The sequence below is a fragment of the Lathyrus oleraceus genome, chromosome 6 (genome assembly GCF_024323335.1).
Source record: "Lathyrus oleraceus cultivar Zhongwan6 chromosome 6, CAAS_Psat_ZW6_1.0, whole genome shotgun sequence".
In the NCBI taxonomy this organism is placed as follows: domain Eukaryota; kingdom Viridiplantae; phylum Streptophyta; class Magnoliopsida; order Fabales; family Fabaceae; genus Lathyrus; species Lathyrus oleraceus.
Window position 1 is genome coordinate 187,093,929 of NC_066584.1, and position 16,649 is coordinate 187,110,577.

The window sequence follows — 16,649 nt, forward strand, 5'->3', positions numbered from 1 at the left end:
TCAACCAATCAAAAGACCAGCTTGTCGCATCTCGAAAAATACAATCCTTTGCGAAGTGTTTGCACGCTCATGGAAAAATGATTTGAACAGAGTCGCCACCAAACTTTATTTATTCCAAAGAGGGAAAGGGAAAGTATAGATAAAACCTTTTAAAAGAAAAAGAAATTGGTCCTCTCAACCAAATTCGGGTTCAGGATTCCATTATGCAAGAGGAAGGTATTAACATCCCTCACATTCATTGTACTAAACGGGAACCTCTTAGTTAAAATTTCGATTTAACGTTAGCGTGATATTAATTGTTTTCTTCGACTTATTATGCTAGAAAAGAGAAAGAAAGAAAATGTATTTTTGGTTTTTGATTAATATGTGCCTGGCAAGATTTCAAAATTCTGCTCCTACGTATCTCTAGGTGGTATGGAGAACTCAAGGCTATGTAGTTCTTCTTACAAAAAACTACTTGGTTGATTTATTTTAAGGAGTTATCATTTAGAAATATCGAGTGATTAAACTTTTACTTGATGCGTGCTCTTAAAGACGAAAGTCTTTGTTTGTTTCACATCGATATGGATAAAGCATACTCATTTGGTAAAAATGTCTTAGAAGTCACGCAACGGCGGAAAACAAGTTCTATGTGTTGAGTGCTTTGTTGGATGGCGATTACTCAAATGGATGAGTAAGGTAACTCGTATCCAAATAATCGAGAAGAGGAATAAAGGGCTTTAGACCATCTCCCTTTTCATCCTTAATTATAAAAATATTTAGATAAGGTTAATGTATTTGGGATGGCTGACGAATACTCGAATGGTGGAGTAATTCCACTTGTATCCAAGTACTTAGGGAAGGGAATAGAAGGCTCTAGACCACCTCATTTTTCGTCCAAGTTGTTAGAAAAATGAGTTTGACTAAGTTTATATTATGAAAGATAGTTTGAGATGAGTCGGATTAGAAGTTTTTTAATGGATGAAGATTGCTCGAATTGTCGAGTAAGGTAACTTGTATCCAAATAATCGAGGAGAGGAATCAAAGGCTTTAGACCATATCCCTTTTCACCTTTTTCGAAATGGTGTTTAAGTGTGATTAGGTATTTTAGTTTGAATTGGATAAAAGTGCTTAATGTTGATTGATGTTTTTATTTGCGTTGAATTGAAAAATGGATTAAAGGATTTGAGGGTTTGAAAATGATTGAGAAGTTGAGATAGTGGAAATAGTTTGATTTGGGAAAATTTCTCGACGTTGGATCGAGCACTATTTTTGTTCTTTTCTGAAAGTGGTTGATTTTAATATTTGAGTTAACAATCAACTGATTACAATAAAAATAAAGGAAAATGGTAAAATTATTACAGGTTACGGGAATGGGGGTAAATTTTTTTGAATGGGGATATACAAAGCGATTAACAATACAAGCATAATCAAACACACTAATAAATAACAAGGAACTCAATGTAAAAATACACAAGAGAAAAACAAGAGATCATAAATAAATCGGAGTCTAAACAAATGAGTTTAGGGTTATGTTAAGGAATCTTCGAGTGAATTCATATGTGAATCACTCTATAAAAGAACAGTCAATAAACTCTATGCATTTAAGTAGTTTTCAGAAGCTAAGTTGAATTTGAGTTTTGAAATCGCAACACACTAGAACCATACAACAACACTTTGATAATTTAAACGACATTTACAAAGATAAAATAAACGAAAACTAACAAATGAATTTAGCGTTATGATAGGAAATCTTAGAGTGAATTCATGTAAGAATCACTCAATAAGAGGCCAGTCAATATAAACAATGCGTTTTAAGCGATTTCTGAAGTTAAATTGAATTTTAACTCCGAAATCGCAACGCACTTGAATCAAACAACATAAATTCGATAATTTAAACGACATTTACAAAGATAAAATAAATCAAAAACTAAGTAATGGATTTAGCTTTATGTTAAGTTATCTTAAAGTTGATTCATGTAGGAATCACTCTATAAGAGGTCGGTCAATACAACATATGCGTTCAAGCGATTTCTGAAGTTAAATTGAATTTTAACTCTGAAATCGCGATACACTGGAGCTGATGGAACAATTCATCGAATAAACTAATTAACTATTAAAATCCAATGATAAAATTAAAATAAACCAATTAATCAAATAAATCAAATTATAAATATTAAAAAAATTAAAATAGAACACAAATACAAGGGTATAAATATAATAGGAGGGTGCAAAAATTAAAATATGTTAAACCAAAAATAATGAAAATGTTAATAATCAATGATAATAATAATAATAATAGTAATGATAATAACTAATAGTAATAATAATAGTAGTAGTAATAATAATAAAAATAATAATAATGGTATATAAATAATAATATTAATAATAATGATTATTATTATTATTATTATAATAGTAATAACAATAATAATAATAATACTATATAAATAAAATAAACAAATAATAAATAAATAAAAAAAAAAAAAGAAGGAAAAGTGCGATGGAGTTTACACAAAGAGAGAGGAGAGTTGATTTTTTCAAACTTTAAAAAATCTCCAATCAAATCATGACACTTGGTAGAGTGGTGAAAAGAAAATAAAACAAAAATCCAATCCCTCTCTTTCCTCGCGCACGAAGGAAAACAACAACAGAAGAACAAAACTTCTTCTTCAAAATTTTCTCCTCTCTTAGTAAATGCAAAACCAAAAAAGTAAACAACAAATTCAAACAACTCACTATCAACTCATGAACAAAATCAAAACAAATCTAGTGAGTTAGAGAGATTCTGTTTGTTTCCCGGTGAAATGAGGGGTAGGTCGGTGGAAGTCGCGTGTGGTTTTTGGTGCATTATTTAGAGATGGGTGTTTGGAGTCGGTTTAGAAAGACGGCAGCTCAAGGGGTCTCGTGGGTTATTTACGGTGGTTCTGCAGAAAACAGTGTCAAAATAGGTATAACGCGTCGAGGAGTATGGATGCTTCAGGGAGTCAGAAAATGGTAAACCTTAGTTTTGTTCATTCGTTCTTCTTTTTTGTTTCTCCGATTGTTATTGTTTTATGAGTGGATGTATTTGAAAAGTATTTAATGGTTGTCTGATAGCATGTCGTGTACGATTGTTGTTAGTGTATGGAGGATTGAATAATATGGTTATGTGATAGGGTGTGTGAGTTAACAGTGTGAGTCTGCTATTAGAGGAGAAGAATTCCTCCTAAGAAAATATAGAAAGGGAATTGGAATGTATTAATTTCTCAGTACTACAAATGGAGCTCAGAGCTCACTTAAATACAAAGGCAAAATAACGGAAAGATTCCCCAAATCTATCACATGGGAAAATCTAACAAACTAGCAATGACTCAGCAATCTTCTAGATCTTTTCTTCACTAGCTGTCAAAATAATCACATAATCCTCCAACCTTTTAGGAATTTTGATTATTCTTTTTGTCCTTGGGCCTTGCTCTTCATTGTTTTCCACTTCCCTCATTGGGCCAATGTCATCTCTAATGGGCTTGCCCGTATCAATACTCCCCCCAACAAAATCAACCTTGTCCTCAAGGTTGTAGTCACGACGCAACTCTTCCCAATTTTCCCATGATGTATCATCAGGAGACAGTCCCTGCCACTGAACCAGAGCGAAACGCGTGGGAATTCCCTCTATGAGTCTTGTCTGAAATTCCAGTACAGCCAAAGGAGTAACCACAGGGTGATTGTTAATTGAGTCATGGGGAATTTGATCAATAACAGTCGGAGGTACTCCCTCATGAAGCTTCAAAAGAGAATAATGGAATACATTGTGAATGCGAGAATGACTGGACAACTCCAGTTTGTAAGCCACAGGACCAACTTTGGCTAAGACCAAATAAGGACCATAATACCGTTTAGAAAGCTTGTGGTATTTGTTTCCAGATAACGAAACTTGCCGGTAAGGTTATAACTTAACGTACACCGAAGATCCCACCGCAAATTGGACCTCCCGACGGTGTTTATTTGCGTTTCGCGTCATTTGTAATTGCGCCTTACTCAAATTCATACGCAGTAAGTGAAGAATTTCGTCATGGGATTGCAACACAGAATCACAAGCATCAATTGTCGATGAACCTGCAATGTAAGACGGGATCGATGGGGGCAATTTTCTAAACATCACTTGGAAGGGGGATAAACCCGATGCAGTGTGCACAGAAGTGTTATAATGATATTCAGCCCAAGGAAGTAAAGCGACCCACTGAGATGGTTTAGCATGAACAAAAGCTCGCAAATATTGTTCCACGGTACGATTCATAACCTCTGTTTGACCGTCGGTTTGAGGGTGATACGCAGAACTCATCCTCAACAAGGTACCACTGAATGTAAAAAGGTCCTTCCAAAAGCGACTGATAAAAATCGGGTCACGATCGGAAATAATACTCTTTCGAAGGCCATGATGTTTACGGACAATGGAAACAAATAACTCTTCTACCTTGTATGCTGTGAACCTAGTAGCTAGCGCTCCTAGATGAATTGCCTTAGAAAATCTATCAACTACCACCATGATCACATTGAATCCCTTAGAGGGAGGCAACCCCATTATGAAATCCATGGAAATGTCTTCCCAAATGTGTTGAGGAAGTGGGAGAGGCTGTAACAGTCCACCTGGTTTCTGGGTTGAGTATTTTGTTTGCTGACAAACAACACATTGCCGAATGAACTCCTGCTTTTATCGCTTCATATTGTCCCAAAAAAAATTCTTAGAAAGGCGCTTCATCGTCTTGGAAAGCCCATCATGACCGCCAATTAATGTCTCATGATACTCCCGTAGAAACAAGCTTTTGAAGCGAGAATTAGAACTAATCCAGATTCTGCCTTGGCGAAGTACCAAGCCATCGACAAACCAGAAATTAGGATGGGCGGAAGGATCCTGCAGAACTTGTTCCTTTAACTGCAAGAATAGGGTGTCAGTGGATAAATCTTGCTTTAATTCTTCCAAGAATAAGACACGAGGGACCGTCAAGTGGAGGAGGCTGGAAGTTATTGGGTCACTGACACGGGAGAGAGCATCTGCTGCAATGTTGGTGGAGCCTGGTTTGTATTGGATATCATAATGGTAACCAAGTAATTTGGACAGATAGCGTTGCTGCTCCGGTGTTTGGATGACTTGAGTTAAAAGTTCCCGCAAACTTTTGTGATCCGTTTGAATAATGAAGAAATGGCCCAGAAGATATTGACGCCAACGCTTTACAGCACTAGTGATGGCATGAAGCTCACAAATGTATGTCAAAGCCTTAGTCATTCGAGGACAAAAAACTCTGCTGAAGAAGGCCAAAGGGTGTCCTGATTGTAAAAGGACAGCACCCATTGCAAAACCGGAAGCATCCGTTTGAAGGACAAAAGGAGAGGTAAAATCCGGGAGAGCAAGAACCGGAGCAGAAACCATCACTTGCTTGAGTTGATTAAAGGATAATAAAGCTTCCTCACTCCATTTAAAGGAATCCTTTTTCAACAGTCGGGTTAGTGGTAAAGCAATGAAAGCATACCCGTGAATGAACTTCCAATAATAACCAGACAATCCCAAAAATCCCCTCAAAGCTTTTAAGGTTTTCGGTACAGGCCACTCAAGAATAGCTCTAATTTTCTCAGGATTGGGAGCCACGGTGCCATTCATTACAATGTGACCTAAATATGCGATGGTAGTTTGCCCAAACGAACACTTAGAAGCTTTTAGGAAGAATTGATGCTCAGAGAGGAGAGAAAAAACCTGTTCTAGATGAATCTGATGTTGCTCCATTGTTTCACTGAACACAAGAATATCGTCGAAGAATACAATAACAGTCTTTTGAAGCAGTGGCCGGAAAATGTCATTCATGTTTGCTTGAAAGGTTGCTGGTGCGTTGCAAAGGCCGAATGGCATGACTTTGTACTCATAATGGCCATCATGGGTTCGAAATTCAGTCTTGGGACTGTCATGAGGCTGGAGGCGGATTTGATGAAATCTTGAAGTGAGGTCCAACTTGGAAAAAACTCTCGCGGATCCAAGTTCATCCAAAAGCTCGTCAACAGTGGGTAACGGAAAACGATCCTTCACTGTAATTGCATTTAAGGCGCGATAATCTACATACATGCGCCAAGTGCCATCTTTTTTCTTAAGGAGGAGCACCAGAGAGGAAAAAGGGCTGTTGCTAGGTTGAATCCACCCATTTTCAAGCAGTTTACGAATTTGAGACTCTATTTCTTGTTTCTGCGCATGCGGATAACGATACGGCCGCACGTTGACTGGAACAACATTATGATTGAGAGGGATTTGATGATCAGTAAAACGGGATGGTGGAAGGGTCGTGGGTTCATCAAATAATGGAGCGTAGCGGTGAAGGAGGTCCATGAAATTGGGGCCAAATTTTTCAGATGTTGATATGGAAGAAGAGTCATTGGAATCAAGAAGATGTAAAGAAAAAATTTGTGTCGTAGGCTCATGTTGGACCAATTTCTTCAATTGATGGTAAGAAATATTATTGTAAGATGGCCCTGTTTCACCTTGTATAATAATCTGTTTGGCACCATGCTGAAATTTCATAGTAAGAGATTGATAGTCCATTAAAACTGGACCTAACGTTTTGAGCCATGGGGTACCCAATACAATATCTGGTCCACTGAGGTTTAATGTATACAAGTCTACAACAAAACTATGACCTTGTATTTCGATTTGCACCTCCTTACAAACCTGAGCACTGGTCAAATCATCCCCATTGCCAACCATAACTCTTAAAGTTGGTGATGAACTGTGTTGCAATCCCAAAGTACGTGCCACCTGAGTTTGAATGAAGTTGAGGGTACTTCCTCCATCTACTAATACATGGACCAAATGTTGGGCTACACCTCCCAAAACCTTGATCGTTTGAGCTGTCTGGGTGCCTGACATAGCATGAAAACTCAACTGGGCCAACTGGGCCGCATCAGGTGGGTCGAACAAAGCCGAAATTGGACTGACCAGATTCCTCCGTCTCACTTTAATCTTCTTCAGCAATCAAAAGAAGAAAACGAGCTTTGCATTTGTGATAACGGGAAAAGCATTCGTCGCAGGTGAAACACAATCCCTTTTCTCTTCGTTCAGCCAATTCAGAAGCTGATAATTGACGGAAGCGAGTTTTGGGAACGGGTGTAGGTAACAGGGGAGGCACGACGGTCTTTGGTGGAGGAGAATCGTAAACAGATTTCGCCGGGAAATGGGAAATCGTGCGGGTAGTGGAAGGTGCTTGCCACGAAGATGAAGGTCGTGTCTTTGTCAAACGCAAGAGATCCTAGAACTTTTCTTCTTGTAACCTAGCAAGACCTGTAGCTTGTGACAGGGATGACGGTTGTTGAGCCAACACCTCACGGCGGATCTCAGATTTCAACCCCGATATGAAACAACTGAGGAGATCATGGAGTGACAGACCCACAATTCGATTGGCAAGAGATTCAAACTCGCTGAGGTAACTAGCAACAAAATCAGTTTGTTGAAGCTTAAACAATTAGGTTAAATCATGCTTTAGGACATAATCAATTTTAGGCTATTATTAGATTTTAATTAGAATTTAGTTTGTGCTAATAATTGAAATACCTTTGCAAATTGACCATTTTACACTTTAGGGGTTATTTTGGTGTTTAGCCATATAATCACACTCCTTTAGGATTAGAATTTAACATTAAATTTTAATCAAGAAATTTGACTAACTAAAACATGCTTCCCTAGGATTTTAACATAGATTTTCTAATCAATCATAACATGTGTCATTAGGTTAGTTTGAATTAATTTCTCACCATTAGATTAGAACTAACCTATTTCCTTAAATCAAATCAAACCCAGGATTCAAATTGATCAAAAGAAAATTTGATCAATTAAATGTTTTGAACTTGTATAATCCTACAGTCTAATTTTAGTGACCAAAAGACTCTTGGTCACTTGATAAGACTTTTTTTCTAAGTTGTGGAGGTACAAGCCTCAAGTAAAGATCTTCAATCAAGGCATCGTCAGTCACACCAAGCAGCGGATTATACAAGATAAATCAAAGATCAACACTTGGTAAATACGATTCCAATTTTACGAAATGAGCCTTAAGTAATAGGGAATGATGAGACGAAGTTTCTCCTATCCTTGTCTAGAGAGACTTTGCGTATGGGGTGTAGGCCCCAAATATTCAAACTATTCGCCCTTATTTATAGAATTTAGTATAATATGAATCGATTAAACTACCAAGTCTTCTTCACACAAACCAACATCGACATAAGGCTAACAATGAAGGTTCTTCGCCAACAACTTATCAGTTTAGAGAAGTATCATGCGCTATGAGCCTTAAGTAATAGGGAATGATGAAACAAAGTTTCTCCTATCCTTGTCTAGAGCGACTTTGCGTATGCAACATAGTCCCCAAATACTCAAAGCGTTCTCCCTTATTCATAGACTTTAGTGTGATTCCTATCATTAGACTGTCAAGTCTCTCAATTCATCTCTCCATTCTAATCATTTCAATTCAATCATTCAATCATTCTTTTACCTTCAATCACCTTGTTTTCAGCCATAGTGGGCTGAACTACGAAAGCTCTGATTTCCTTATTGCACTATAAGGATACGTAGGCAGGAGAACCCAGTTTCTTCGTGAGCTACCCTATTTATCAATCAATCATTCTCCATTGATTCAATAAATACCATCCTTTTTTAGATCAATCATACTTCTCCTTGGACTCCTTGTATATCCTTTTAGGACGATTTAGCGACAGTCCACCTTATCAATTGAGAGTTGTTTATGACTATGCCCAAACACTTAATTCAGTCTTTCTTTTTGGCTTTACCCTATAGTGGCAGTCTTACTAGCCCACGTACTGGTAAACGCCTACCTTGCTCTTCGATTCAGAGTCTATCTCCTTCTTAGATCTAAGATACTATTCTTATTTGATCTCGAACTATTTGTTCCATATTTAGTGATATACTATTCCTTGTACTATACAATACTGCAATCATTCCTTGAATTGGTGTTTATCTTGTAAGTCCTCGTTGCTTAGACAAATATCTCTATCTCTTTGTTTCATGGCAGTTAACCTCTAAAATTAGGTTTGTCTTGTGAGTCCTCGTTGCTTGGACGAATACCTTTTGACACCATTCTGTTGGTACAAATTATACTCTTCATTACTGTATGTCCCTCTCTCAATTCTCGTGGTTCCGAACTACGATTGCTCTGACTTTTTCATTGCACAATGAGAATACGTAGGCACGAGGATACAAATCCTTGGCGATCATACTTCTAATTATTATCCTTCCTCCTTAAGGCATCACTCATATGTTTCATTATTCATTACCTACCTTCGATCATAAATCTTTCACCTAGTGACCTATTATTCCTTTGACATCGAAATAAACTTTCCTTGGATATCCATATACACCCTTTTAGGACGCCTAACGTAAAGTCCACATTTATACCTAGAGTTGTTTGGGACTATGCCCAAACACTTAATTCCTTCTTTTTGGGCTAATCACCTTGTAGTGGCAGTCCTGCTAGTCTACGTATCGGTTAAAGTTCTTTCCCTCTATGGTACAAATCTCATTTCTCTTAAGGATTCCAATACACTTTCATCTTTCGATTTCAAACAATACTTCTTCAGTCACTAATCACCAAATACTCAATTATGTGACTTTGGTCACTTCATTACGTTCATCTCCATGATACATTCGTATTCTACCTTCCTCCATTCCATTTGATATACCAATATTCTTTAAGTCAAATACACTACCTCTTTGTGCTCCTTCTTGTGTCACCTTGTGAAGCAAGAGATGTTTGAGACTCTGCCCAAACACCTATTTTTTCCTCTTTTCAGTATTACCCTATAGTGGTAGTCCTGCTAGCCCGCGTACTGGTAATAGCCACCTTACTCTTGGCTTCATATTTTAACCCTTGTTGGAGTTCAAAACACAATCCTTTGGTTCAGACCATATTGTTATCAAAACAATTTTCATCTCCCGCCACTAGTTCTTTGAATCTCCCGCACCGAGCACTTTATCTATTTATCTTCCTTTCCCCATTCTTTTGCGAGTAATCATTAAATATCACTCCTATTCGAGCGAGAACAATCAAAGCGGTTCCCATGTGTCGCTCCCCGGATTTCCCGAATCCAAGTACAAACGCGAAAAGGAGTGGCGAGGAAAAAAAAGAGTAGAGACACTAGCTATGTACTTTTATCCTAAGAGGAGGGAAAGGTAGTACTGCATAACTAAAAGGGAACAGATAAAACAAAATTTACCCTTCATTTTTAGGTCATTTAACATTTCATATTGCATTTCATCATGTCAATCAGATCCAAGAAGCTTGAATATCATCCAAGACACTTTGTGGGTTCTATCTGGGTGATCAGTCAACACAAGGGAATGACTTGAGTTACTTCCAACATGTTCAAATGGGGTTTATTCATCATTCAAAACGCTAATCTTGAAATAGCAAAAGTCTGTTCCTGAGCTGTCATGCTCGCTAGGCGAGCAGCGTGGTTCGCTTAGCGAATCTGAACTGTCATGCTCGCTAGGCGGGCAAATTCTTCGCTAGGCGAAGCGCACGCGTTTTAAAAATATAACAGAAAAATCTTGGACTTGGACCTTTCTCATTTGAGCCCACAAAGCCACGAAAATCAGGTTATAAATTCTAGACTTCCATCTCCAAAAAGAGGCTGACCTAACCCTAGAAGAGAAATAGCTAAGAGAAGAAGCCAACAGAATTCAGAGCAGCCTCCGGACACTAAAGGAAAACTCCATCTCATATAAACCCTAAGATTGCTTTGCAAACCCAACGGTGTAATTCAATTTCTTTCGATCTCTTCAATCAGGTTTGCCCTATCTCCATTACTTTATGCTTTCAATTTGAAATTTCTGAATATGTGAGGCATTATGGGTGAATTTGGAAGAGTGGGTATCGTTAGGTTTCACAGGTGGTTTTAGATATGCATGAATGTATAGAATAATTCCTTGAATGCTTAATTACTTCGTTGCTGAGATGGATACCATAGGGTTTGGGGTTTCTGAAATCGTACTGTTATCAATGGAGAATCCAGAACCCGCAGGCATTCGCTAGCACCTCGCTAAGCGAACATGTAGCGAAGCTTCGCTAGCATCTCGTTAAGCGAAGCAGTAGCGATGATGACAGTAGCTGTTTTTTTTGTTTCTATTTGCTTTCTAACCTGTTTTGTGTTTTGTTGTGACATGTTTTCTATTGCATCCGTGCACTGTTTACCTGACACTGTGGTTGTTATGTTTCTTTTGTGCAACTCTTGATTGCACCCCATCTTGTTATCCTAACTTGTTTGTTGAGTTTTTGTGAGGGCTCACATGACTCTTGAAGAGATCGCTTGCTTGGTATTCCAATTTATTTGTGGGATACCATTTAGAGATTTATTCTGATTGTTTTGCTGATTTGTTTTCCTTGATGGTGCTAGCTTGAGAGATCTCCGGGTTTCTCGTTCCTTTAATTGTCGTTACTTCGGATCTTTATCCATGGGGTAGATCTCTCGATCCCTTTATCTTTACCACATTTTACCGCTTTCTTAGCTGGAAGACCTCGATAGGAGGCAATGTTTTCTTTTGTTTGTTTACTTTTGTGCCCAAAGACCTCCGAGAAGAGGCATCAGTGCTAAAGACCTCCATAAAGAGGCAATTGACGGATAAAAGGGGTTAGTAGTTAATCCCCTGTTATTCAGTGTGTCGTTCTTTATGCTCGCACTACGTGTCGATGCTTCAGAACAAAGGCCCAAGATCTTTTGTCCGGTCAGTCAGTGGAGAGGGTTCCACCTTTCTGAATCCCCACCTTTTGATCTGCTCACCCTGACGTTCAGTGTTAGTGGTTAAGAGCCCGTTTGCTTACTTTTCCATGGCTTTTTTATCGAGGGTGATATGACCCCTCTTGACTAAAGCCCTACCCATGTATGTTTAAGCCCCCTTGTTGGTTGTTTATTTATGCATGTTTGTTTTGTATGGTTTGATCGTCTCCCCATAGGATTGCTAGGCTTCGTATAGTCTCTCGTTTGCATGTCAATTAAGGTAGCACGGTTCCTTTGTCTAGGACTTCCTTTTTGCATGAGCATTCCTAAAACACAAACAAACTCATTGATTATTCTTCTCCTACGAACACGTTAATGTCGTTCAGTAGATTGCGTAGTAATGTCGTTCACCTAAAATACACAAAACAAACCCGTAGGTAGCCGAACTACGGCGTGCGCTGATTCTCATTCCAGATGAGATACGTACGCATAAGACGCGATGTCTTAGCGAGCACACTCCTCTTTATCCCATAGGTAGCCAAGCTACGAAGACTCTGATTGTCATATTCAGATGAGATACGTATGCAGTGGATGCGACATCCGTGCGAGTCATTTTCTTTCGACCCCTTTTTTAGTAAATAGTGCATTAGATAAACCCACACCCTTTAGACAAGAACAACAAGAGTGGATCCCGTAGAGTATGACGGATGCGTAGGGGTGTTGATACCTTCCCTTCGCATTATCAACTCCCGAACCCAATATTTGGTTGCGTGACTTTGTCTTTTCCTTTCCTTTTTCCAGGTTTACTTCGAGCGTTTCCTTTCCCTCCTTTGGGATAAATAACGCACGGTGGCGACTCTTCTGTCATTGTTTTTCTTCGCCGGTTGTTTTTCCGCATTCCTTTTTTTTAGGTTGCCACAGCTGGCGACTCTGCTGGGGACCCGGTTTCCCTATGCGAGTCCCTCCTAGCTTTTATAGGTTTCTTATTTGTTGGGTGTTTATTCTTTTGTACAGTTATTTACTTCCAGCATTTATGTGCTTTATCTTATTGCATTTGTGTACATATTATTGCTTGTATCTGTTGGCTCTATAGGGGTTGTTTGTTTGTTGGGGTGGGATGTTCCATGAGTGATAAGCCCACTACCCAGGCTTGAGCGTACACACAGGTGTTAGAGTGGATAGTCATGAGGCTTGCGTGGCATGTTGCTACGTTAAGTCGTTCATGAAGACCCACATTACAGACGAGGTTTCTTTTGGATATATTCTGTCATACGGGTGTTCCGTAACGGCATGATGTTCCTTTAGAAATCGTCGACTCTGGCGACCATTTCCCGAGAACTCAGTTGAGGCCTCTCCTCTGAGACGCGGTTATGTTAGCTCTGGTGGGCGCATTCTCGCTGCTCAATCCGAGGACCCCGAGACTGGGAACTTGCTCTAGGATATCCTGTTGAGAGGAGTTAGTGGAGGTCTATTATCCCGTAATAATGCCAAACCTTCAGTGGTAAACGTATTATTCTCGACTAAAGGGCTGAAGTTGACGAACTTCTGTTCTTAGAACCTACCAGCGAGGGGCGGGCTAAATTCAGGAAACCTTAACCTTCAACCAACCCGGTTTTCGGGAGCAGAGTTTTGATCTTGTATTATATTCCTCAGTGGGTTTCTCTTCAGACAGTGCGACCCAACAAATATTCAAGTAGATACAACAACCTTGATTTGCATGTCACTGCATTGCATCACATCATTTGCATTCATATCATTTAACACATGTTTATCTATTTCTAGGGGTTTACATCTTCCTTTTGATTCCGGTCGGGTTTTTCTGGTTCTCTTAAGATGGATATTGGCAGAAAGAGACATGTCGCCTACAAATTTTCTGTGGTTTGCTTGGGGCCTATTCAACAGCTGATGAAGTTAATGGATCACGGTTCTCTAGAAGGATTCCGGAAGGAGTACGGTTTGATTCTAAGTTTCGTCACGGTTCTTTCCAAAGATCAACATGATGCTCTCTTTACATTGTTGCAGTTCTATGACCCTCCATTGAGGTGTTTCACGTTCCCAGATTATATTTTGGTCCCTACTTTGGAGGAGGTTGCTAGTTTTCTTAGAGTTCCTATCAAGCCGCAGTTGCTATTCTACAATTCTGAGTTTCTGCCCGATCTCAGCATGGTTGCTTCAGCCACATATTTGGGGAAATCAGTCTTGAAGTCTAATATGTGTCAGAAGGGAGGAGTCAGTGGTTTTCATTTGAGTTTCTTACTGGGAGAAGCAAAGAAGAAGCTTGAAGATGGTGACCAGAGGGGTTTCAATATTGTGTTGGCTCTTTGTGCGTATGGGATTGTCCTATTCCCTAATGTTGCCAAATTTGTGGACGTAGATGCAACATGCCTCTTCGTGTTGGGTAATCCAGTGCCGACCTTGTTGGGAGATTTCTTTCATTCAGTGCATCATAGGAACGAGAATAAAAAAGGAGGATTGGTGAATTGTTATGCGCCTTTGTTCTATAAGTGGTTCAGTTCCCACCTACCCAAGTCAGGAGCGTTCGTTGATGTCAAAAACTCGTTGAGTTGGTCAAAGAGACTGATGGGGATAAGAGCTAAAGATATTTCTTGGTGGTCAGACCGGAGCTTGCTTCGGGCAGATATTATTCATAGTTGTGGGAACTTCCCGAATGTACCATTGGTAGGAAGAAGGGGAAGTATCAACTACAATCCTTCTCTGGCAGTTAGACAGTTTGGATATGCTTTAAGAACTCCGCCTTTGGAAAAAGATATGGAAGAATATCTGTTTCTCCATTCTTCATTCGATTTGACTGTATCCCGTAAGGCAGCTGAGGCTTGGCTCAAGGTGATCAAGAGAGGAAGAATTGTGCTTGGAAAAGGAGATTGTAGAACTTACCCTCAGTATGAAGAGTGGCTTCAAGGAAGAGTCGAAGAGTTTGGTCTGCCGTTTCCTATTGAAGAACCTTTGTATCCACCTACTCCTGAGCAGTCAACCATGGTGAGTCGAGAAGAGTATGACAAATTGAAGAATGCCATGGAGGAGCTTCAAACTGAAAACTCGGAGTTAAGTGTGAAGCTGCAAGACTGTATGCACTTGTTCCATGAGGCGGAATATCAGAAGGGAGAAGCCGTCAGATTGCAAGAGGAAGCGGAGAAGAAATTAGTTGTGGAGGTGGACTTCTTCAGAAAAACTGACGAAGCCTTGGGATCATCCAGTTCTAAGTTGAGGCGAGTTAAACAACAGTTAACAGATGCTCATGGTAAGTTAGCTGGTAGGCAAGAGCAATGGGATACATTTTCAGCTTCTAGGAAGGTAAAGGAGGAGGAGATGGTGGCCGAATTGACTTGTCAGATGGAGAAGTTGAAGATTTTGCTGAAGGAGAAGAACAATGAGCTTCTGTGCCCCCGTTCAACCAATGGTTATATCATGGATCAACTCAACAAAGCATAAGGACAGATTGAGGAACTCAAAGTGCTGGCAGGTTTGAAGAAACCCAGACTTGAAGAGGTATTCGGAAAAGATGATGGGAATTACTACAAAGAGCACATCAACGGGATGGATGGAGTTATTCACAAGAGGAATCTGCTTATCCGGCGTTTGATAGAATCTCCAGATCATCCTGACACAGTGGTACTACTGGCTGAAGTGAGGAGTAGTCCTTATGGGTTGTATACAGGAGGCTGATCCCTGATTTTTGTTCCTCTCTTTACTTATTGTATTGTAGTGATGATCCACAGGCTTGTTGTGGAGATCTTTTTTGATGTACTGTTGGCTAAGGCCTTTCCCTTCTTGAACCCATTCATATGATGGTTTTCCTTATTGCATCTTGATCTCAGAAGTTTATCCACAACTCGGTCTTCTTGCGCTTTCTGTCTGATGCGAGACTGGAATCAAGGGGGTAGAATACCCATTGGAATGGATAAACATGTCATTGCATTTACATATTCATTTGCATATCTTGCATAACAGGTACCGCTGCGGTGTTCTCATATTATTTGGTGTTCCAATAGCAGGATAGCTGACTCGGGCATTCACCGATACGGTACCTGCAGAAACCACCAGAGAGCAATGGAAAGCCTACAAGCAGAGCTCGCCGAGATGAAGATTCGCATGAATCAGTTCATGGATGTGGTTCAAGGGGTGGCTCAGGGACAACAAGAGCTCAGGAAGATGATGCAGAGGAATCCCGCCACTACTCAACCAGAGACGTTGACTGACCCTCCAGCTGGAGAGGTTAACGGAACCAGTGGACTAGGGCCTACCCCGATCCCGCATGTCAACTCCGGTCAATAGCCTGTCCATGATGATCAGGACGACCAATTCCCCTTGCTTTCGGAGGACTTTGGCATGGGCCATGGTATGGACCCTATGTTTCGGAGACTGGAAGAGAGGCTGAAGGCAGTGGAAGGACAGAATCCTCTGGGAGTAGACGTTGCTGACTTGGGATTGGTCCTAGGCGTGAGGGTGCCACCGAAATTCAAGGTCCCGATATTTGACAAATACAATGGCAACTCTTGCCCGAAGACCCATGTGCAAGTCTATTTCCGTAAAATGGTTGCATATTCTAACGATGAAAAGTTGCTCATGTACTTTTTCCAGGATAGCCTAGCTGGGGCATCCCTGGTATGGTATATGAGGCTGGACAGAGCCCACATCCGCTGCTGGAGGGATTTGGCTGAGGCTTTCGTGAAGCAATACCAGTACAACACAGACATGGCTCCGGACAGAACTCAACTACAGAATCTGTCTCTTAAGAGCAATGAGTGCTTTAAGGAATACGCTCAACGCTAGAGGGAGACAGCTTCCCGTGTGCAACCTCCTATGTTGGAGAAGGAAATGGCTAACATGTTCATGAACACTCTGCCCGTACCTTACTTGGAGCGCCTGGTGGGTTGCAACGCCTCCAACTTTGCTGATGTAGTCTCTACCGA

General features: G+C 40.1%; 1 protein-coding gene across 1 annotated transcript; it reads right to left on the reverse strand.

The window, feature by feature from the left end:
• Positions 1-3,343: 3,343 nt before the first annotated feature.
• On the reverse strand, positions 3,344-4,540 carry LOC127094672 (uncharacterized). Its single transcript, XM_051033476.1, has 2 exons — positions 4,009-4,540; positions 3,344-3,825 (listed from the first exon to the last, which is right to left on the reverse strand). Exons 1-2 carry the CDS (start codon positions 4,538-4,540, stop codon positions 3,344-3,346), a joined length of 1,014 nt encoding a protein of 337 aa, XP_050889433.1.
• Between the last annotated feature and the right edge of the window lie 12,109 nt (positions 4,541-16,649).